The 24,681-nt window shown below is 41.5% G+C and overlaps 1 protein-coding gene across 12 annotated transcripts in view; it reads left to right on the forward strand.

The window, feature by feature from the left end:
• The first annotated feature begins 9,835 nt into the window (after positions 1 to 9,835).
• The window catches only part of PUM1 (pumilio RNA binding family member 1), a 140,771-nt gene continuing 125,925 nt past the window's right edge, over positions 9,836 to 24,681 (forward strand). For 7 of the 12 annotated variants that reach the window (XM_045999117.1, XM_045999144.1, XM_045999125.1 and 4 more), the window contains exons 1-2: positions 9,837 to 9,964; positions 14,265 to 14,638. In XM_045999117.1, coding sequence (XP_045855073.1) covers positions 14,276 to 14,638 — 363 coding nt within the window. In that variant the 5' untranslated portion in view covers positions 9,837 to 9,964; positions 14,265 to 14,275. Of the gene's footprint in view, positions 9,965 to 14,264; positions 14,639 to 24,681 lie in introns of all 12 variants that reach the window. The other 5 variants (XM_045999169.1, XM_045999178.1, XM_045999161.1 and 2 more) reach the window with 1 other exon arrangement.

Consider the following 24,681-nt stretch of genomic DNA (forward strand, 5'->3'; position numbering starts at 1 on the left):
TCTCATCTATTTCCCCCACTCCAGATTATTTGGAATCAGATCCCAGACATGACATCATTTCGTCCTAAATACGGAGCTCTCTTCAAATGTTCTGACGACAGAGCTGCAAGAGCGATCTTTTTGCTCTCCTCTGGAGTTGCTCATGCATTCCGATGAAATGAAATAGAAGTGGAAGTCAGCTTGTGTTTCACTGAAATATATTTTCAAACTTCTCTTCAATATTGCCCGTTTAATAATATAACTAAAATTTATAAATAAATTCAAATTTTCAAGAAATTCAATATTTATTGAATTTCAGTAAATTCAGATTTTCTTTTCAAACAATCCAGAAGTAGAGGGTTAACTCAAATACATTGCACAAATGGGCTGTGGAATTGATTTACCTCAGATATAATGCATTAAATTTTATTTCTATTTATTTATTTAAAATATTTTATTTATTTGACAGAGAGAAATCACAACTAGGCAGAGAGGCAGGAGGAAGCAGGCTCCCTGCGGACCAGAGAGCCAGACGTGGGGCTTGATCCCAGGACCCTGGGAACATGACCTGAGCCGAAGGCAGAGGCTTTAACCTACTGAGCCACCCAGGCACCCCATCTATTTATTTATTTTATAAAGATTTCAGTCATTCACCTGACAGAGAGAGAGCAAGAGAGAGCACACAAGCAGGGGGAGCAAGAGAGGGAGAAGCAGACGCCCCTCCAGGCAGGGAACCTGGATACAGAGCTAGATGCCAGGACCCTGGGATCACAATCCGCCCAAGCTGAAGGCAAATGCTTACCTGACTGAGCCACCCAGGCACCCCTAAATTTTATTTATTTTTTAAAAGTAATCTCTACCCAATCTGGGGCTTGAACTCATGACTCTAGAATCAGGAGCTACAAGCTTTACCAACACAGCCAGCATTTACCAACGCAACGCAGCATTTAGAAATGCTTAAAGCATTTCTAAACATTGGTATCACCGTGTGTTATTACATTCATTAAAAACGTCAAGTATTGGGGTGCCTGGGTGGCTCAGTTGGTTGGGCATCTGACTCTTGGCTGCCACTTGGGTTGTGATCGTGGGGTTGCAGGATCTGGCCAGGTGAGGGGTCTGTGCTGGACGAGGAGTCTGCTTAGGATTGTCTTTCTCTCTCCCTCTGCCCCTCCCATTTGTGCTTTCTCTCTCTCTCTCTAAAATAAGTAAATAGATCTTTAAAAAAAATAAAAATAAAAAGTCAAGTACTTGGGTAATTTTTCAGTTTTCATCATTTCCTCACAATATCATAATGCATTCCAGACAATGTACCTTCAGGGTCATAAGAAGACTCTCTGCTCGTGTCCGTTGACTAAATGTATTTATCCAAAGATTTGCCTATGAATAGAAGTTTTTGTCTGATGATTTTCCATCATATTTTGAAAAGTCCTGCAAGATCATGCAATTGACCTTAGGCCTCTCCACAGAGTATAAGAGCCAACGGGTCTTTTGCCTTTGGATTTTTGTGTTAGCATACCCTTAATTTTCTCTCATAGGATCCACATTGCTCTCCTTTCTTTTTCCTTTGGGTTTGTCTTGTAACTTCTTCTAACTTCTTGAATTTGGAGTGGTTGGCCCATTTGCTTGGAACAATTCTAACTCCAAAAAATATGTTGTAAATAAAGTCTATTTAAAATTATGTACTTCCTCCAAATATTGTTTTTTTTTTGCTTGGTTCCACAAATTTGACATGTAGTGTTTTCCTTATGATTCATTTCTAAGTGATTTCCTTTACACACTGGAAGTGCAGTGGTTACCTAATAATGTAGTTTAGTTTCCAAGTATACAGGATGTGTACTTTTCAGCAATTTAAAAAACAAGGCTTTCAATTTTTCATTTTATAGCTAGAGAACATGGTGTATATGAGACTGATTTTTTTGGAAATTTATTGAGGATTCTTTTATACTATTATGCATATTCCATTTTTGAAATGTCTTGCAATTTTCTGTTGGCTGGGAATAGACTTTTACATACAACCAGTAGGCTGAGCTTATTAATTGTGTTATTCAGATTTCTTTATATTTTTACTTATTATTTGTATTTTGAAAGAAGTTATGTTAAAATCTTTCCTTTTTTTTTTTGAATGATACAGTTGTTTCTTCCTGTTGTTCTGTCAGTTACACTGCTGTAGTTGGAAGCTGTGGTGTTGATTTACAAAGGTCTGATATTTACAATTCATGATCTACTGATGTTTTACCAATATGTAACATACTTCCTTACCATTTAGGTTCATATTTAGCTGGTATTTATATTTGAGTGTGTGTCTTATAATTTCATCCATATCATAGAGTTCTCTTCTTTTATTGGCAAGTTAAACCTTTTTATATTTATTGGAATTACTCTTTTTTTTTTTTTTTAAGGTAATCTCTATACCCAATGTGGGACTCCAACTCACTGTCCCGAGATCAAGAGCTGTGAGGGGCGCCTGGGTGGCTCAGTGGGTTAAGGTCTCTGCCTTTGGCTCAGGTCATGATCCCAGGGTTTTGGGATTGAGCCCTGCATCAGGCTCTCTGCTCAGCAGGGAGACTGCTTCCTCCTCTCTCTGCCTGCCTCTCTGCCTACTTGTGATCTCTGTCTGTCAAATAAATAAATAAATAAATAAATAAATAAATAAATAATCATTAAAAAAAAAGAGTTGTGAGCTCAACAAACTGAGTCATCCAGATGATACTTTTCTTTTCTTTCCTTTTCTTTTCTTTCCTTTCCTTTCCTTTCCTTTCCTTTCCTTTCCTTTCCTTTCCTTTCCTTTCTTTCTCACCCACTTTCAGGATGATGTTTTCTTCTGTAGGTTTAAAAGTTGTAAATGCTATTTTTAGTTTTTGGTAATTGCCTCTATCCTAAAACGCATACTCAGGTTTATTTCATTCCTATCAATTCCTAAATCTCTCCATACCTTATCTTTCCCTAACAAGTCCATACTTTTGTATCTTTTTCATGTGCCATTGGATTCCTCTGTGAGATTATTTATGGTCATATTGTCTAAAATTTTAGTTCTGGGATGAATAAGCTTTGTAATTCTGGGGCACCTGGTTAGCTCAGTCAGTGCAGCGTGGAATTCTTTTTTTTTTTTTTTTTTTTTTTTTTTTTTAGATTTTATTTACTTGAGAGAGAGAGAAAGCACAGGATGGGGAGGGTCAGAAGGAGAAGCAGACTCCCCACTAAGCAGGGAGTGAGAGGTGAGACTTGATCAGGGTACTCCAGGATCATGATGTAAGCCTAAGGCAGATGCTTAATCCACTGAGCCACTTAGGTGCCCTACCTCTGTAACTCTTTTTTTTTTTTTTAAAGATTTTATTTATTTATTTATTTGCCAGAGAGAGAGATCACAAGTAGGCAGAGAGGCAGGCAGAGAGAAAGGAGGTGAAGCAGGCTCCCCACAGCAGAGAGCCCGATGCAGGGCTCGATCCTAGGACCCTGAGATCATGACCTGAGCCCAAGGCAAAGGCTTGACCCACTGAGCCACCCAGGCGCCCCTACCTCTGTAACTCTTACTCTTTGCCTCTTTTCTATCTTTCCACCTCTTTATGTTTCATTCTGATGTTGCTTCCCGTCTCTATATTGACTACTTCTGCCTTCAGCAGTGTGTAATTTACTGTTGGTTTTTAATTTCCCTATCATATGTTTTAGTTATAGCATTTCCACTTGGGTGTTCATATGTTTTCTACTTTTCTGGTAAAGTAATCAGCCTATTTATCTTCTTGAACATATTAAGTAATTTGATGACTATCATATCTGTGGTCCTTCAAAGTCCTTTCCATTTGTCCTTTGTTGCTCCTGGGTTTTGTTCACGTTATCTTGCTCTCCAGTAGTGTGACTATTTTTGTTTGTGGATTGAATATGATATATGCATAATTGTTCATAGAAACCGCTGGAGGCCTAGATGGTCATTTCTTTTAAGCAGAGAGAATTCACTTTGTTTTCTGCCGGGTCCCTGGAGGCCTTGGCACTCTGGGATCACCTTGATACATAATTCAGAATTTGAGATGGTTTGAAGCTGAGTTTTAATCTCTGTGAGAGCTTGTCTATTCTACTCACTTTTGCTTTGATTTTTTTCCCTAAAGATTTATTTATTTATTTAAGAGGTGGGGAGGGGGTGAGGAAGAGAGAGTCCCAAGCAGACTCCATGCTGAGCACAGAGCCCAACTTGAGACTCGATATCATGACCCTGAGATCACAACATGATCGAAAACCAAGAGTCAGACTCTTGATTGAGCCACTTGGGTTTCCCTAATGGTCTCTACTTTCAGAGAAAACTGAGGGGTGCCTGGGTGGCACACTTGGTAAAGCATCTGCTTTCAGCTCATGTCATGATCTTAGGATTCTGGGATCCAGCCCCACTCAGCAGGGAGTCTGCTTCTCCCTCTGTCCCCCTCCCCCACAACCATTCATGCTCTCTCCCAAATAAATAAAATCTTAAAATAAAAAACAAAAGTGGAGTCCATCAGTAAATAAATAAATCTTAAAACAAAACAAAACATGAGTGGCTCAGTGAGTTAAGCCTCTGCCTTCAGCTCAGGTCATGATCCCAGGGTCCTGGGATCAAGTCCTACATCGGGCTCTCTGCTCAGCAGGAAGCCTGCTTCCCCCTCTCTCTGCCTGCCTCTCTGCCTACTTGTGATCTCTGTCAAATAAATAAATAAATAAATAAAAATCTTTAAACAAATAAAACAAAACAAAAAAAAAACGGGGAACAGGGTACCTGGGTGGCTCAAGTCGGTTAAGCCTCTGCCTTCAGCTCTGGTCATAGGTCTTGGGATGGAGCCCCACATCAGTCTCCCTGCTCAGCGGGGGGGGGGGGGGGGGAGTCTGTTTCTCCCTCTCTCTCTGCTACTCCCCCTGTTGTGCTCTCTCACTCTGTCAAATAAATAAATAAATAAAATCTTAAAAAACAAAAACTGGGGTGCTGGATGGCTCAGTGGGTTGAGTGGCCAGCTCTTGATCTTGGCTCAAGTCATGATCTCAGGGCTGTGAGATCGAGCCCTGCATGGGGCTCCGTGCTCAACGGGGAGTCTGCTTGAGATTCTCTCTTTCTCCCTCTCCCACCAACATGTGCACTCACATACACACACTCTCTCTCTCTGAAATCATAAATAAATCTTTGAAGTGGTGTCTGTTGGGATCCAGATTCAAACTGAGAGTTATTTACTAGGTGCTTTCTCTCTCAGTGGGGTCTGGACTGCAGTCTCTGCCCATTTAACCCCCTAAGGATGCAAAAAGCGCAACTCCGTCTCTTCGCTACATCTCAGGAAATGCCCCACCCGGAATTGTAGTCCTAAATGTGGGGCTTACAGTCCTTAATTTCTCTCTTCCCAGGTCCTGTTTCAGGGATTCTTCACTAACTTGTTACTTTCCAATGATTTCAGGATGAGATTTTTCGATTTTTCCAGTTTTGCTAGTTTTCCTCAGTGGGAGAGTTGGTCAGAATTACCTGGTCACTGATCCAGGAAGCCCAAAACCAACACTTCCTCCTTCCTTCTAATGGAAAAAGTGTTGTAATAACCAAGATTTGCTGAGAAACAAAATGACAATGGGAATGTTAACATTGTAACCATTACCAAAGCCCCAAAACAATGAGAGGAAGTGCCACCTAAGGGAGATTCCACAAATATACAAAAACACAAGTGTAACGTAGTCTAAAAAAGCAACTCAAACCAACACTGACTGCTAACAAATTATGTTTTCAGAAACCGGAGTATCCCAACTCTGCTTGAGAATGCTTTATATTCAGTTTAGAAATACTGTGTTATAGCAACCTTTATTAGCCAATAGAAGTTGGCTGGAATAGAGGATAAAGGTCTGTGGAATTGAAAATCATTTATGTTCTGGAATTTGTTCTCTGCTGTCAGCATGGCCAGGTTGGCTGACTCACCAGTGAGCCTCAGCCCATACTTTGAGAACCACTACTGGACGAAGGAAGAGGCAACTGTTTGAAATCCTTGAACCAAGGCTTTTTTGAATGGCCTTCGCTAAACATTTCTGACCCGAGATCTCTGTCTTTCTCTGATTAGGTTACAATGGAATGGATTAGGTTTCTACTGATTAGACCAAAGAACGCTTGGCAAATCTACCCTAATCTTCACCCAAGGCCAGCTTGATTAGAACTTCTTTCTTTCTTTTTTTTTTTTTTAAAGATTTTATTTATTCATGAGAGAGAGAGAGGGAGAGAGAGAGGGAGAGAGAGAGCGAGCACACAAACAGGGGGAGAAGCAGACTCCCCGCTGAGCTGGGACCCTGCCTGGGGCTTGATCCCAGGACCTGGAGATCATGACCTGAGTCAAAGGCAGACGCTTAACCAACTGAGGCACCCAGGTGCCCCAGGCTTGGTTTTTGAAAACTTCCAGAGATTGGTTGTATTATCTATTATATACGGGTTTAACCAGATGAATTGTGGAGAGTCCCAAGTTTGGGGGATGATTTCGACATCCTGCTGACTAGACAACTCTGAGCAAATAGCCCTAGATAACATGTATGGATATATGCTAGTCTGGTTCCTTAATCTCCCAGAGCCTCAATTTTCTCATTTAAAAAAAAAAAGATTTTATTTATTTATTTGATGCAGAGAGAGAGAGAGAGATTGAGAGAGAGAGAGATCACAAGTAGGCAGAGAAGCAGGCATAGAGGGAAGGGGAACCAGGCTCCCTGCTGAGCAGAGAGTCCGATGTGGGGCTCCATCCCAGGGTCCTGGGATCATGACCCGAGCCGAAGGCAGAGGCTTTAACCCACTGAGCCACCCAGGTGCCCCAATTTTCTCATTTTAAAAATGGGAATAATTATGTTGTCCATGTCAGAGGTATTTGGGGAATTTTAAATGAAATGATGAATATAAAAGTCTTAGCATGGTACATGGCCACAGGTAAGCACTGTTTTCAGGAGTTTGTTGGGAGGTGCTTCTCTGCTGGGGTTCTTTTGGGCCTGGACAGGGGTCTCAGGTCCTTTGAGAGCAATTAAGGAAAATCAGGGATTAGCAGCTAGTATTCTGTTGAGACTGCAACATTTGACTGGGCAAGGGCATGGCTACACTGATATTTGAATCTTATGGCTGAGTAATGAAAGCTAAAGCTTAAAACTAAGGAGTTGTGAATCTTAGAATGAAATGGTGGAGCACACGTTTGGTAAGAGTCTGGAAACTTTGTAATTTTGTCATGTCTACTATGTTTCTTCCTCTAACATGCTCTTCTGTTATGGCTACTCATCACACAGTGTCCTGGCCCCATGGGACTAAATGTTTTATCTGCTTTATTTCATTTAGTGCCATTATATTAACCTCATGTTTCATGGGAGAAAATGGAGACTTAGGTTAAGTAATTTCTTCTCTGGCTTAAGAGCCGGATCTCTGAACACAATATACTACTTTTTGGGTTGTTGAATTTGAGAAGTGACACTCCCAATGGCTGTTGAATTCATTCATTTAACAAGTATTTAGTCAGCAATGACCATACGCCCTGCACTATGTTGGTCTCCGGGGATTCAGAAATGAGTAGAAGGCTACAACCACAACAAAACAGTTACATTTATTGAGTGTTAATTCTGTGTTAGGCACTTTGTGCATGTTAGTTCATTAAACTGTTGTAACCACCCTGTGCGAAAAGTACTGACATCACGTATTTTATGGATGAGGGAATTGAAGGGACCTGCCCAAGGCCACACCACCACGAAGTGGCAGAGCTCAGGGCATCTAACTTTTGAGTCTTGCCTTCTTTTTCAGAAATGAAAATCTTACTTTTTTATTTCTTAAATAAAAATAACATTCTTTTTAAAAAATAAAAGTAATATATGCTCACACAACTTAAACAACATGAGTACTGATTTTCGCACAAATCTTGCCTCCACAGGGTGTTAATAATCATTTAAAATTTTGCCAGGAGGGGCGCCTGGGTGGCTCAGTGGGTTAAGCCTCTGCCTTCGGCTCAGGTCATGATCCCAGGGTCCTGGGACTGAGCCCCCGCATCGGGCTCTCTGCTCAGCAGGGAGCCTGCTCCCCCCCCCACCCCGCCTTCCTCTCTGCCTACTTGTGATCTCTGTCAAATAAATAAATAAATAAAATCTTAAAAAAATAAATAAAATTTTGCCAGTATATTAATAGATGAAAATATTTATATCTCAAAGTTGTGTTTCTTTTATTTTCCCATTTTTTTACAGCTTCACTGAGATATATTTCACATACTGTAAACTTTGCCCATTAAAGTACATCATTCAGTGGTTTTTAGTACACAGTATTCTCAGAGTTGTACAACCATGATTACAATCTAACTTTAAAACTGTTCTTAACACCCGGGAAAGAAATCCATACCCGTTAACTGTCTTTCCCTGTTTCCCTGCTCCTCTACCCCTCAGCCCCAGGCTAGTTGTCTTTATGTGTTTACTGGCCACTAGTGATTTTATGTCTGTTTATTTTGGATTGCTCTTTTTAATTTTTTTTAATTTTAAAATTTTTATTTTTTTAAAAGATTTTATTTATTTATTTGACAGAGAGAGACAGCAAGAGAGGGAACATGAGCAGGAGGAGTGGGAGAGGGAGAAGCCTGTTCTCTGCTGAGCAGGGAGCCCAAGGCGTGGCTCAATCCCAGGACCCTGGGGTCATGACCTGAGCCGAAGGCAGACACTTAACCCACTGAGCCACCCAGGCGCCACTGGATTACTCTTTAAAAAAAAAAAATTCATTAGAGATGTTCTGTATTTAGCATGAAGATTAACCATCTACCATGCATATTGCAATATTTTAAAGCTTATTTTCTCATTTGTTCTACTTTGTGACATCTCTACTTGAAAAACGTTTAAATATCTTTCAATTTTAAAAATAACTAATTGATTTTCGTTCATTATAAACGTTTTTCCCTCCTCCAGTTATCATAAAGTTTCCTGGCATATCCCCTTCTGGTCTTTTGTAGTACTGGGGTTTGCCTACATTTTCCATCCATCTTGGGCTTAGTGGGAGATATGATAGCCATATCTTATCAAATACTACTGATTTTAAAAGTCAGTCGCATCAAATGGCCAAATTTCTTTTCCTCCTTGAAGCTGGACAGCATGACAACAGCGAACACTGGTTGAGTGCTTACAAACAGGGTCGGCGTTATGTCTTTGGTTTTGGTTTACCGCCCTGCTACCGCGGTCTTGAAATTCCTTAACGACTTTGAACAAGGGGCCCCACACCTTCATGCTGCACGGAACCCTGAAAATTGTGCATTGGTCCCGTTTACAAGTCCCAGGAGGCACTGTACCAAGCGCTGGAGATCTTTACAAGGAATAAGAAGCCACATTATTTCACTTAATCTTCACGGCAATTCTGTTGAGTATCCATTCTCATTTTCCTCTTCTCTCTCTAAATGGGGCGACGGAGGCAGGAAGATTAAACAAGGCCCCAGAGCCGGAAAGCTGCAGCAAAGGGGTCAGAAGTCAGCACCTGTCCAGCCAGAGCCGAGCGATAAGCAAGCGTCCCTCAGCCCCGCCGGCTGCTGGAATCTGGCGGTGAGGCTGGGAGCGCGCGGGAGCGGGCGGTGCCGCGTCTACGGTCCCTCGGGGAGCGGGCCGGGCGCCCCTGTCCGGCCCCCCGGCCCTGCTCCGCGCGGCGCGTGGCCTGGCGCCCGCGAGCACCGCGGGCGCTCCTGTGCCGGCGCGGGACCCCGCCTTCTGCCCGCGCCGGCGCGCGCTCGCCTAGCGGGCGGGCACTCGCGCGCGCAGCGGTTGTGTTGCTGCGAGTTTCCCAAGTTCACACAGGCCCTGGGTTGGCATGGCAACCAGGCAACCTGTTCCAGAGCCGCCTGCCTTCTCCGCACATGCCGCTGCCACCGCCGGAGCCGGGGCCAGAGCCTATCCCAGGATGCACCGCGCCAGCCCCGTCCCCAGTGGGCCGCCATGTTGTCGGAGTGAAAGGTAAGGGGGAGCGAGAGCGCCGGAGAGAGAAGATCGGGGGGCTGAAATCCATCTTCATCCTACCGCTCCGCCCGTGAGTATCCGCACCCCGCCGGCCCCAAACGCTGCTCCGGACCCCCAGCGAGCAGATCGCCCCTTTGTATTGGTGTTTGAGAGCGGTTGTGGGGGTGAGAAGGGCTTTGGAAAAGCCGCCCGGGGCCCTGACTGAGGCTTCTCACTCGCTGTTCCTCGTACATGTTTTGGAGTCAGCAGCAAGGCCCCTATTGTTATCAAAGGAGGGAGGGGGTGGGGAGCAGGGTCGAAGCGAGGAGAATGCAGGGGGTTTAGGCCCGGGCCCGGGGCATAGACGTGCTTGTACATTTCTGCTCGGACCCGTTGGAGCCCCCGAAGATTGATGTTGCCATTCGGGTTGCTTTTTTGATGGGTTTGCGAAGCCGCGAGTCTTGTGTGTGGCCATGAAGTGTAATTCTGGGCCACCCTGGGTTTCTTCGACTTCTTGAGCTTCCGTGGCAGCGCCGAAGCAGGAGGAACAATAAATCGCTTTAGAAGCAGCCTTGGCCCTTGTCTCCAGGCGAGACCCACCATGGGGGAACTTTGCGAGCCTTAAATGTGGAGAAGTGGCGATCAGGAAGTTTCAGATCGCTTTTTAGTCTCCTGGGTGCTTGGGGCCTTTTGTTTCCGTGAGAGCTTGGGTTTTTGGTGGGTTCTTCCTCGTTGAGGCTCCCTGTGCTGGTGAGTGTCCGTCTTAACTCAAAGAGGGGCTCACCCCTCGGTAGTAGGAAAACAGTTTTAATCCTCGCAGACGTTCTTGGTAAACAGACATCGTTTGTTAGACTTGTCAGTACCACTCCCACGTCAAGTGAGGAATAAGCTCCTGTAACTTTTTCTCCCCCACGAGAGCCCCCCCCCCGTATCCCCCGACGCGCGCGCGTCTCTCACACTCACACACACACACACACACACACACACACACACACACACACGAGAGACACAGCATTAGGGACGGTTTTATCCTCCCCATAACTTGAAGAATTGTTACTCTTCATTGTCTAATTGATAAAAAAAAACCACTGTTTTTAGTTTTCCGTACCCAATCCGTTCCCTTTCTGTTCTTCCTGGGATGAAGAATAATGAGTTTATGGAGGGTTTTGGGGGATTCTGTTTTGAAGTCAGTTACTTCTGAAACAATAGGTTTGTAGCTTTAGCTTTGGTTTGTTTTAAGAAACACCTAAAAACTCACCAAAACAAGCCAAGATTTGTGGCCCCCAAAGGACTTTTTGTAAACAAAATAAACGTTTTGACTCGTTGCTGATTTTAACTTTATAAAACACCCTTTGGGGCTGTTGATTGTTTATCAGGATCTTTGGGAAATACTCGCTGGATTTTGCACTTTGGATTAGCATTTCGCCTTCGCCACAATTGAATTCATTTTGTCCAAGGCCACAGCTTTTTGAAGTTGGGTTTGAAGTTTAGTTTGGGTTTGATTTGAAGTGCTTTAAAGTAAATTTATGACCACAGATTTTTTTTCCCCCAGTGTGGCAAAAAAAATAAACACCTTTTAAACTAAGCATTTTAGTTAAAGAAAGGTGAGTGGTGGAGAGATTAAACTGTGTTCCTTTGCTTGAAAATCTATTAGTGATATTGCAAGAAAAACTTTCACGTAAACAGTTTGAAAACTTCGGAAGAGTAACTAGAATCAGCACGCACTTGTAGTTGCTTAAAATATTTTTATAATGTGCCGTTTGTAAAAAGTCACATTTCAAATGGTGCACATAACTTTTTAGTGGACTTTGAGAGTTTTCTCTAAAAGTCATCAGCAATTTAAATGTTTTCTGATATTTAAGTGATTTCTTAATTTTTGTGCTGTAGTTGCCAAGATATTACACAACTACCCAAGACACATGTTAATTGCTTAGGTATTTGCTCACTTTCAAACTGTCCCTTCTGCCAGGTTTTCTCTTGTTTGAGAAACTGCCTTGCCTCATTAGGTAAAGCAGGAAGTCTTAGGGCATACAGATAGCTTTACAAAAGCCAATTGTTTTGTTTGAACTTTTTTATGGGAACTACCCCCCCCCACTTGTTTGACTGTAGTAGTGAGAGTTTCAGAGGTAAACCTTTTTCATATGGAAATTCTTTGTTAGAAAATATTGTGGCAAATCTTTTATTTCAGTAAAGATTGCATTTGCTATTTTGGGAATCCTCTTAGGAACTGGTGCTTCATTGCCTTAACTGGTGGTAACTGAATGGCTGGGGTCCCAGCATGGTGACTTTAAAGTTACCAAAAGGTTTTATATCGTTTTATTTTGATGGGGGAAAAAAACCAACAAAACTTGTGAGTCCTAGAGAAGGCATTTCTTCTATTTTCTATGTGGGGAACAGGCTCAGAGAGGTTGCTATTTTAGTGGTAAAACTTGGGTTTTGGGAATCCTGGCTTGCTCTAGAACAGACTGTTAAATTGATATTCCTTTGTGGAAGAAAATGGGACTGGCTACTCTTGGTAATAAGAGGGCAATGAGTTTCTTTGGTGATGGATAGTAACTAGACTTATTGTGATCATTTCAAGTGTATACAAATATCCAATCATTATGTTGCACTCATTGAAAAATAATACCATGTTATGTGTCAGTTATACGTCCATAAAAATGGGCAATGAATTCTTTTGAAATTCAAACAGGAGGGTATTAGACTGCTTGGCACTTTGCAGAGAGACCTATGGTAAGCACAGCTATGACTTTATGGTTTTGGTATGTAAGCATGAACATGATTCTATTCATGAAATCAGAAACTAGTTGAAAGCTAGACTACCTACTACCCTAGTAAGATTCTGATGGATCGGAATTGTTAACTGAAACTAGGCATTTCCAAACTAGGCTTTGAATAAATTACAGATTCCATTGTGTCGTCTTCGGCTTCAAAACATGAATTGTGAGAAGCAATTCTTTATCAGGAAGCTTAATTCTGTAAAGAAATAACTTAATAGATTTCTCATAAATCTTGTGAATGGGTTTTTGGAATGTTACAGTAGGGCTTGGTGGAGAGAGCAGGCATTGTAGCAGTGGACTATTAAATTGATAGCCTTGAAATTGGACTCCAGTGAGTATAGACAGTTATAGTCTAATAGGTAACTTATTAATTACTTTGTAGCAATTTTAAAAGCACCCACAGGCTGACAAATGTTCTGTATTATGTACAAATGTGGTTTTTGATTTTAAGAAATTTAAATAGTAATGTTTCATAGTAACATTTTAGAGATTCTTTGTTCCAGAGAAGAGTAGTGGGTGCAAGTGAGAGAAATAGTATCTGTGTGTAGCAAGAGGTGGATACAACTAAGCTTGGGTGCAAAACAGATTTATTTGTCGTTTTAAAGATTTTATTTTTTAAGTAATCTTCATACCCAAATTGGAGCTCCAGCCCACAACCCGGAGATCAAGAGTCGCAAGCTCCACAGTCTGAGCCAGCCAGGTGCCCCCAAAACAGATTTAGGTTTGACTCCCTCTTCTACAACTCAGCATGGCCTTTGGCACATCACATAGCCTTAGCATTTTCATTTAGGACTGATAAGATACTACTGTCTGCAACATATTTGCCACACAGTTGTTATTGAGGCCTCTTTTTTAGTGAGGCTTGCTACGCTAGTAAAGTGTTTGGATTTGGTTGGTCTCATCCTATTTATAATGGAATAATGATGTGATTACAGTTGTAAATTTTTGGTAAAAATTTCCACCCCCTTGCCCAACAGCGGCTAAAAAAGGTTTAGGCTGAGAACATTCTGTTGCTGTTCTTGGTCAGGGGGCCTTACTGTTCTTCAGAGAGCATCCTGTGACTGTGTTGGACATTTTAAAGGATCTTCTCAAGTTTTAGACAGTCTGAGTCATTGCTAATTATATATGGAGTTTGGGTTTTTGTTTGGTTTATTGGCTTATGTCTGCTCTATTTGTAAAGTGGTATTTCATAGATCTCTTGTTCATTTAAGAAGTATTTGCAAAATTGGCTTAAGGTGTAAATAAGTTGGGTAGAGGAGCCATTGATTGAAGTCCAATTCTATGTTGTTAGGTTTGGTAACAGCATAAGCTTTCCTGAAGTTGCTGTATTAAATTCTGATCTCAGTACCTTGTCATACTGCCTGCCACCAACCAACTACATTTATTTCCACACCTGCATGTATTCAGCAACTTAAAAATAGAGGTTTCAGTCTGGAAAATTGTGTAAATACTGTAAAATATTTAGCTGCTTGGTAGAATTGGTTGTAGATGTGGTATTGCAAAAGATACGGGGCTCATATTTTCGTATTGGTATATATCAAGTTATTTTTTTTTTTCAAGTTAGTTTTAAAAAACACAAATTTTAAACATTTGTAACCTCTTTGTCCTTAGGTGTTGGTGGAATGAGCGTTGCATGTGTCTTGAAGAGAAAAGCAGTGCTTTGGCAGGACTCTTTCAGCCCCCACCTGAAACATCACCCTCAAGAACCAGCTAATCCCAACATGCCTGTTGTTTTGACATCTGGAACAGGGTCGCAAGCGCAGCCACAACCAGCTGCAAATCAGGCTCTTGCAGCTGGGACACACTCGAGCCCTGTCCCAGGATCGATAGGAGTTGCAGGCCGTTCCCAAGACGACGCTATGGTGGACTACTTCTTTCAGAGGCAGCATGGTGAGCAGCTTGGGGGAGGAGGCAGTGGTGGAGGCGGCTATAATAATAGCAAACATCGATGGCCTACTGGGGATAACATTCATGCAGAACATCAGGTAAAAAAAAGTTCACTATTTCAGCTTTGAAATTCTTTTATAATCTCTGTTCACTTAGGATACGTGCTTTCAATGAATGTCTTTAAAAGCCTAAATTGCTAATTTCATTTGGTCCAAACATGAGTCATTTGTTTTAAAGGATAAATGTTGTAATATTGTTACTGGGTCATTTATCATTCCGGTGCTAAATAGTAAACCATCAATTCATTTAAGAAAAGTCAAGGTTATTTTAATGTGCATGTGCTACATTTTCACATATGCTTTTTTTTTTTTTTAAAGATTTTATTTTATTTATTTGAGAGTGAGAGAAAGCGAGGGAGAGCATGAGCAGTGGGGAGAAGGAGAGGGAGAAGCAGGTTCCCTACTTAGGGATCATGACCTGAGCCAAAGGCAGAGGTTTAACTGACTGAGCCACCTAGGTGCCCCCCATACATACTTTTTAAAGCAAGAATACTTTTTCTGCTTTGACATATATTCTTTTAAGAACTGTTTGGACTGTTTATAGGCTGCATCTGTATTTTCAAAGCCTTTCCTGTTGGGTGTGGGTGACTTTAGTTTTTAAGATGTTATAGTTAGAGGTTACTAGGAAGTTGATAACAAAGTAGCTGCTTGGGTGAAATTTATTTGAAATGGAACTGGTATATTTGATGTTTTGTGTCAGAGAGGAGTGGTTGTGGCTTTTAGGTTTCAACCATCTTTGTCCTCTTGTTCTAAGCACTCCTTTCATTTGGTTAATTTTGACGTGTTTACGCTTACTAATCCAAAACCACAGCTAGAATCACAGCATATTTTACTGAGAAGAGTGTTTTGCCTGATCTGTGTTTCCTAACTTACTCATAGTGATGAAAGGATTAGAATGTTTTAATCAGGCTATTTGACAGAAGGTATAGGTTGAATTTGCAGAGGGTTCATTTCATATTGTCAGTGTCTGAGTACTGACAAGCAAAAACAACTGACATCTTTCACTAGGTCTCTGGTGTTTCTGTTCTGCTTCAGAAATAAATCAGGTATGAGCACATTTGCAAATTTGAATTCTCAGTTGTGCTTTCCCTGACCCTTCCAAAAAGGGCAGTGTGTGTGCCATGGTGTTTTACCATAGTTGAAATGAGGAGGTGGTGTTTACTTCTTATTCATGAGATTTATTGAGCACATTAATTATATGTCTTTGGTTTATTGGAACAATCCTCAACATTAGTGCTGATTGATATGAACATAGTATGTGTAGGTAGGTAAGGGACACTAAAAAGTTAGACATACAGGTTTTTTTTTTTTTTTTTTAAGATTTATTTATTTTAGAGTGAGTGAGTGGGGGTGGGCAGTGCATGGGAAGGGAGTAGAGAATCCTAAACAGATTCCATGCCAACTGCAGAGCCTGTTGTGGTGCTTGATCTCATGACTCTGACCAAGATCATAACCTGAATTGTATCCAAGACTTGGACACTCAACCGGCTGTACCACCCAGGTGCATCTAGAGGGCTTCGTCTGCACTTAGGGCACATGCTGTCTTTTTTATTTATTTAAAGATTTTATTTATTTATTTAGAGCATAAGTTGGGGGAGGGGGAGAGGGAGAGAAAGAATCTCAAGCAGACTCCTTGCTGAGAATGGAGCCCCACACAGGGCTTGATCTCACAACCCTGAAATGACCTGAGCTAAAATCTGGAGTCCGATGCTTAACTGACAGTCACATACATGCCCCAGGGCACTTTTTATCTTTAAGGCCCTGTATTTCTTTCCTGTTTCCGGGTCTTGGGGGTGGGAATCAGATTTTATTCACCTCAGTATCCCATTCCCTAGAATTTGGCAGATAATAGAGCTTCAGAGGAAATCTGTTAAACACATGAGTCCCTGATCCTTTGGCCTTAAAATAAAATTGGAGAAAAAGGATATTGTCACAAAGAGAAAGGCCTTGAATTCCAAGGCTAAGATTTATTAATTCAGTAGGCCGCAGGGTTTTTGAATGTGTGTGTATGGCTTTTATCCAGGGGTGTTTGGGAAGATTGAGTTGGCAGTGAGAGATTGGAGTGGGTGAGGCTTGGTGTGAGCAATGAAAAGTAAGTTATGGTACTGAGAAATACGGAGTTTGTAGTGACTGAATTAGAAATCTTAGGTCCCTGAGAAAATGAAGTAATAAAGGAAGTGGAATAGAGAGGGGTATCTGGTTTGGGGCAAGATAATTAAATTTGGTAGTGTATATGTTGAGTTTGAGATGTAGGCAGCTATACATGTAGAGAGAGACCAGAGTAGGAGGTGTTTGGTTTGGATGGTATCTATGTAGGGGCATATGTGGAAGGCCTGTAATCTTTGCCTTATTGGCTAAACATTGTTTAGAAATCATAAACATTGGGTTGAAAAATCTCTATTAGAGATCTTGTGTTATCTTTTCTAATGATAGGCTGTTGGGTAAAGCTTTAAGGAGAATCAAGGTGCTCACCTGTCCTGGGCGAGGTGGGAAAATCAACCTCTGGGTCAGTTTTGGCAGAGCTCTGAGATCTAGAATCTGGTTGTGCTGTGCAAGTTAACAAGTGTTTATTGAAGGCTTAGTCTGCGTTGTGTCGTATTCTGAGCTTTATTTTAAGGAACCACATCTGACTTGTTGAGCAGTTTTATTTGGGTCAGTTAGCAAACTGGAGTTACTGTTAAACGGTGAAACCTGTTCCATACCCAGGGGCCTAAACCAGTGAACCAACTTGGAATTGGCACTCATCACAAAACAGTTCTGTTGGGCCAGACACATGATATAATGAAGAGTGTTAGAGAAACTCAGGGTAGTTGCTGTGTTGCAGATATGGGCCACACACAGATTACCTCTTCTGAGTCATTATAGTGTATTATAATTTACTGGGTTTGTTGTTGATCTCATCTCTTGGTCTGAACTGTTCCAGGGCAGAGAGACTGTTGTGTTTTTCATGCCCTTTTGTCAGGAGATGTCTGTAATTTTTGTGTTGATTGAATGAGGACCTTAAATTCTTCAGATTTGTACTGGGGTAGAGTGGTAGATCTTACAGCTCAGTTGTCCTGTGGGGAAACACACGGTAACAGGTGAGGCAGAGGTGAGTGTAGCATAATTGAAGAGTGGAGGGGCCTATCTTTTTTTTTTTTTCTTTAAAGAGAGAGATCACAAATAGGCAGAGAAGCAGGCAGAGAGAGAGAGAGGGTAGCAGGCTCCCCGCTGTGCGGAGAGCCGGATGTGGGGCTTGATCCCAGGACCCTGAGATCACGACCTGAGCCGAAGGCAGAGGCTTTAACCCACTGAGCCACCCAGGCGCCCCGGAGGGGCCTATCTTTAAGCAGAGAATTACTGCCCTCATCAGCCACTGTTACTGATTGGAGGAATAAAAAGGTGTTTGATCTGTCAAATGGGAACCACTGATGGGGGTAGAAACATTTATATTTTATTTTATTTTATTTATTATTATTATTTTTTAAGATTTTATTCATTTATCTGACAGAGAGAGAGATCACAAGTAGGCAGAGAGGCAGGCAGAGAGAGAGGAGGAAGCAGGCTCCCCACGGAGCAGAGAGCCCGATGCGGGGCTCGATCCCAGGACCCCGAGATCATGACCCGAGCCGAAGGCAGGGGCTTAATCCACTGAGCCACCCAGGCGCCCCAGAAACATTTATATTTTAGGCACTGGGCTATATTTCCTGTACTTAAGTCTCAGAACAATGCCATGGGGGAGTTAATATCCTTTTTGAGAGATTAGAAACTGAAGCTTAGTTGCCAGTTAGAATCTGGTTTTGAAATCAGGTCTTTGTGAGTCCAGTTCCCATGCTCTCTCTGTATTTCTGACCCCCCTCCCCCAATAGTTTCAGCCTTAAAAACTAAACCAAAACAGAGTGACTGCAGCAAAGTAGCACAATCTGAGGTCAGAGAATTGCCATAATTTTGCTTGAATTTTAGAGATGATAAACTTAATAATACAGAGAGGAATATAAATAATGTTGACTTTTCTCCTAGAATTTCAAGAGTGCCTTTTTTTCCCACAGAAGCAGTAATGCAAAAGTCCATTTTTTCCCCAGATTTTTTTTATTTACATGTGTATTCTATGTAGTAATTGTGAGAAACTTACCTATATCAAGACAGACTGAATCAATATAAAGTGATCTACTTGCCATACTTGCCAGCACATTCTTCCATAACCCCTGGGCTGTTAATTCCTCTTTGGTGGGCTTATTTCCTTAGCTTTTTTTTTTTTTTTAAGATTTTATTTATTTATTTGACAGAGATCACAAGTAAGCAGAGAGGCAGGCAGAGAGAGGAGGAGGAAGCAGTCTCCCTTGCTGAGCAGAGAGCCCGATGTGGGGCTTGATCCCAGGACCCTGGGATCAAGACCTGAGCTGAAGGCAGAGGCTTTAACCCACTGAGCCACCCAGGTGCCCCTTTCCTTAGCTTTTTTTTTTTTTTTTTTTTCTTAAAGGCCTTTTGACATAATGGAACAAACTTGATCGAATTGGCAGAATGCTTTTAGCAGTGAACTGGTGAAGTAAATAAAGAGTATCACAGGCTGTGATGCCAGCCGGCATATTGGAGAGAAGGAAACTATTTATTATTCCAAGTATCTTAGAGCCCTTTCTCTCATTATTACTCTTGTTTATGAACAATCAGTTTTTTACAATAAAAAAGACTTTTCACCTTTTGAAATTAGGATTTTCCTGCGTGATGTAGAAATTCTCTTAGTGTCTGAGTTTTCACCTCTTTTTTTTTTTAAAGATTTTATTTATTTATTTGACAGAGAGAGATCACAAGTAGAGAGAGAGAGAGGGAAGCAGGCTCCCTGCTGAGCAGAGAGCCCGATGCGGGACTCGATCCCAGGACCCTGAGATCATAACCTGAGCCGAAGGCAGCGGCTTAACCACTGAGCCACCCAGGCGCCCAAGTTTTCCTCTCTTTTAATAGTGAGCTCTTTAAGCTGTGCCTAAATGTGGGTGTGTGTGCGTGCACGTGTATATGTATACACACACACATAAATACACGTCTTTTTTTAATATATGAATTTTATTTTGAAGTATAAACCTTAAGAGATAATCAGCAGGGGCGCCTGGGTGGCTCAGTGGGTTAAAGCCTCTGCCTTCGGCTCAGGTCATGATCTCAGGGTTCTGGGATTGAGCCCCGCATCGGGCTCTCTGCTCTGCGGACAGCCTGCTTCCTCCTCTCTCTCTCTGCCTGCCTCTCTGCCTACTTGTGATCTCTGTCTGTCAGATAAATAAATAAAATCTTTAAAAAAAAAAAAAAAGATAATCAGCTTGAGGCTCTGTAAGAGCTTGAGAACAGGGGTGTCTGGGTGGCTCAGTGGGTTAAGTCTCTGCCTTCGGCTCACGTCATGATCCCAGGGTTCTGGGATCGAGCCCCGCATCGGGCTCTCTGCTCAGTGGGGACCCTGCTTCCCCCCCTCTCTCTGTCTGCCTCTCTGCCTACTTGTGATCTCTGTCTGTCAAATAAATAAATAAAATCTTAAAAAAAATTTAAGTTTAAAATTAAACTGTTTATTATTTTATGAAAAATTTTTTTAAAAAGATTTTTTGTTTATTTAAAAGAGAATTTGAGAGTGAGAGAGAGGATGAGTTGGGGGAGAGGCAGACTCCCTGCTGAGCAGGGAGCCTGATGTGGGGCTCAGTCCTAGAGCCTCAAGATCATGACCTGAGCTAAAGACAGATGCTTAACAGACTGAGCCGACCCAGGTGTCTCAAGCGTCACTTCTTTTAATACTTAAAATTACTGTATTTGGTATACTTAGAAACTTCAGAGCCTCATTTTTGGGCTGAGTTGAATGAGTTCTTTGGAGGGGAATGAGGGAAAGAAGTCTCATGAATTTTGTATTTTTGGCCTGTAAAACGTATACGTAGTAAACAAGACGTCTTATTTAAAAATCTTGGCTTACAAAAAAAATTGTGTATTTATTTATTTATTTATTTTTGTGTGTACTTGTTTTAACAGTAATTTTTATAACCTGAGAACTTTTATTTTGAATAGCATTAAAGGTTTCATCATGCAAAACCCAAGGTCAGGTCTTTGATTTGTTGGATTATTTTATACTTTTACTGTGAAATCTGTTTTCTCTGTAAACTGCTGTGAGATAAAGTGGGTGATGAAATAGGAAAGATTTTTAGGGTTGACCAATTGAACTGTGGCCTCTGTCTTGGTTTTTAAGGAGCAGGGATAGGTAGCTCTGTTTTGGTGAAAGGAAATTTAGAGGATAACCTCACAGATCTTTTTCACTTTTGCTAGTAGTAGTCTTTTGGTTCTAGGATAGATGAGTATCCACCATGGGTTGATAGCCAGTGGTAGATAATTCTAGATAGCCAGGCAAAAGTCAGTGAGTGAACCTTCTTTTTGATTCTTTGTACCCCCATTTTCTTTCACTTGTTGTTTCATCTTTTAATGGTATCTTGACACCTGCCCTTGATAATGACTGTGGTTATTCTCCAGTGGCTGTGAGTTAGTCTTTACATTTGTAATTATTGAATACTGTGTTAAACTGGGAGGGAGCTGAAGTATCCAGGTATTCCCCATACTGACAATCTTGTCATTCTCTAGAGATTGTTCTCTGTTGTCTCTGCTGAATGATTGTGTTAGACTGTGAGCCTCTTAGCTTCCTGGGTAGAGTGCTTGTTGGTTAACATTGTACTTTAAAGCTGAACAGTCCGCGCTGCCATATTTTGTTTTATGCCAGTACTCCTGGAGCCTTTTTCGTTATATTTGGAGTTCACAAAGACTTAATGTTACGTACTTAACTTGGTTAGAAGGATCATCAGTAGGCTTTTTTTGACTATAACTTTTAGAACTGTTTTTCATTTTTTTTAAAGATTTTTATTTACTTATTTGACAGAGATCATTCGTTTGCAGAGAGGCAGGCAGAGAGAGAGAGGGGGAAGCAGACTGTGGGGCTCGATACCAGAACCCCAGGATCATGACCTGAGCTGAAGGCAGAGGCTTTAACCCACTGAGCCACCCAGGTGCCCCTGTTTTCCATTTTTAAGAATTAGGTTCCAGTGTTAAAAAAAAAAATAGCATTCAGTCAGACGCTCTTCTCTAATACTGTGTGTGGTACATGATTGTATGTGCCCCCCAGATGGCAGCTTGCAGAGGTTTATGACACATCTTTACTTTGTTTTGTTTCGGAATGTGTTTGGTGTGGAGTTAGGAATTGTAGGATAGGTGGAAATGAGATGTAACAATGGGAAAATAAGGGTATGTCAGGAAAATGAAGGGAGTATATTTAGAATTTATACATATGTACTAGAGGGGATTACAGAATTTGATCTCAGATTCCCTGTGGCCAAAGAAGGGGGAAATGTCATGAATTACGAGATTCTTTTTTTTTAAGTTTTTTGTAATAAGATTCTTACAGAAAAACAGCAGTTACTTAGGAAGAGCTGTGTTTTAGCTTTCAGTTATGGATGTATTTGAAGTGCTTTATAAGTAAAGTAATACGATGGTACTGTTTCTCAGTACACTTCTCTGTACTTGGAGAAGAGACACACGTCTTTTGTGCATGTGTGTGTCTCAGCAATAGCATTTGCTGAATACTTTGTACAGCCTGAGCCTGATTACAGAATTATGCTTCCTCATGTTGTGGAAAAAATACTTGAAAAAAAAGTTCTAACACTTGCTTAGAATCTATCCACCCTTGGGAAATGGCTTAACATTCGGAGAGAAACGTAAGACTGTCATCACACTACTAGGAGAGTAGTTAGTGCTGAGGATAGGATAAATAATAGTTATTTTATTAAAAAAATTTTTATCTTTTAAAGATTTTATTTATTTATTTGACAGAGGGAGAGAGATCACAAGTAGGCAGAGAGGCAGGCAGAGAGAGAGGGGGGGAAGCAGGCTCACCGCCGAGCAGAGAGCCCCCATGCGGGGCTCAATCCCAGGACCCTGAGATCAAGACCCGAGCCGAAGGCAGCGGCTAACCCATTGAGCCACCCAGGCGCCCCAATAGTTATTTTAGTTTTTGGTTGAGGGATTTCTGGCCCTCTTTGCTCTATTTTTTGCATTCAGTTTCTTCATTTTCTGGATATAGTAAGGAGACGTAATGAGAGAGTGGCTTCTGCTCATTGGACTGCTCTGGCAGTTTGCACCCTGCCTACCACTGTAGCATGGAGTGATGGGCAGTGATCAGCATTAGGTTGGGGAGTTTAATTTGGAAATCTGACTGAGGAACTTGGGCCTAAAGGGTGTACATGGCATTGGTGATAAAATTGTAGTTGAAGAGTTACTGGACCTTTTTCAGAGGAATGATTTTCTGTATTTTTTTCATGTAATACTGTTAGAGAACTGTTGGTTTTAAAGTGACTTACAATGATTTCAGAAGATTTAGCAGATGTGGATTTGTCTATTTATTTCCTTTAGTAAGTGCTCTTCTATGGTTAAAGTACCGTTCGTAATGTTCTTATGAACCTCAGGAGGAAAATTCTTAGGTTTGTGAACATCGAAGGCCCTAAAATTTTTTTTAATAATTGCTTTATTGATACATAATTAATCCATTTAAAGTGTATAATTCGGGGCACCTGGGTGGCTCAGTGGGTTAAGCCTCTGCCTTCGGCTCAGGTCATGATCTCGGGTTCCTGGGATCGAGCCCCACATTGGGCTCTCTGCTCGGCGGGGAGCCTGCTTCCCCCTCTCTCTGCCTGCCTCTCTGCCTGCTTGTGATCCCCCTCTCTCTCTCAAATAAATAAATAAAATCTTTAAAAAAAAAAGTGTACAATTCAGTTGTTTTTTTATTATATTCACAGAGTTGTCCAGCCATCATCACAGTCAGTTTTAGAATATTTTCATCACCCTGCAAAGAATATACCCGGTAGCATTTACTATTTTTTTTAAAGGTTTTATTTATTTTTTGAGAAAGAGCACGTGTGTGCGCAAGTATGAGAGAGCATGAGTGAGGAGAGGAGCAAAGGGAGAGTTTCCCAACCCTACTCTGTGCTCAGCGTGAGCCCCTGCATGGGGCTGGATGTCATCACCCAGAGATTATGACCTGAGCCGAAATTGACAGTCTGATGCTTAACCACCTGAGCCACCCAGGCACCTGAGTAGCATTCACTTTCTAGTCCTTGGCAACCACTAGTGGCAACTCTGTGTGGATTTGTCTGTTCTGGACGTTTACCGAGATGGGGCTGGATCCCAGGACCCTGGGACCATGACCCGAGCCGAAGGCAGAGGCTGACATTTAGTTATTTATTTATTTTTTTTTAAAAAGATTTTTTATTTATTTATTTGACAGAGAGAGATCACAAGTAGACAGAGGCAGGCAGAGAGAGAGAGAGGGAAGCAGGCTCCCCGCTGAGCAGAGAGCCCGATGAGGGACTCGATCCCAGGACCCTGAGATCATGACCTGAGCCGAAGGCAGCGGCTTAACCCACTTAGCCACCCAGGCGCCCGACATTTAGTTATTTTTAAGGTGGTTTTACCTTTTTAATAATTGATTGAAACCCAGGATCTGAATCACAAATGTCTGGTTGCACTTTTCTGTAGGCTTTATTTTTTTTCTTCATGTAAGCTCTAGGCCCAGTGTGGGGCTGGAATTGATAACCCTGAGATAAAAAGAGTCAAGAGTTGCATGCTTTACGGACTGAGCCAGCTAGACACTCTGTATTTTTTATTTTTTAAATTTTAATTTTTTAATTGAAGTATAGCTGACATATTTTAGTTTCAGGTGTACAACACAGTTGACACATGACATTATGAAACGATCGCCATGATAAGTCTCGTTACCATTTGTTATATAAACTTATTATACTGTTACTGATTGTGTTCTCTATGCTGTACTTTACATTCCCTTGACTTACTTATAGCTGGAAGTTTGTATTTCTTAAACTCCATTATCTTTTTGCCCATGCCCCTGAGCCCTGCTGCCACCACCCCTGCAGCTACCAGTTCTCTGTATTTATGAATCTGCTTTGTTTGTTTCGTTTTTTAAGATTCCATATGTAAGTGAAATCATACTGTATTTATCTTTTTCTGTATGATTTTATTTAACATATCGTCTAGGATTATCCATGTTGTTACAAGTGGAAAGATTTCATTCTTTTTTTTTCCTT

The sequence above is a fragment of the Meles meles genome, chromosome 1 (genome assembly GCF_922984935.1).
Source record: "Meles meles chromosome 1, mMelMel3.1 paternal haplotype, whole genome shotgun sequence".
In the NCBI taxonomy this organism is placed as follows: domain Eukaryota; kingdom Metazoa; phylum Chordata; class Mammalia; order Carnivora; family Mustelidae; genus Meles; species Meles meles.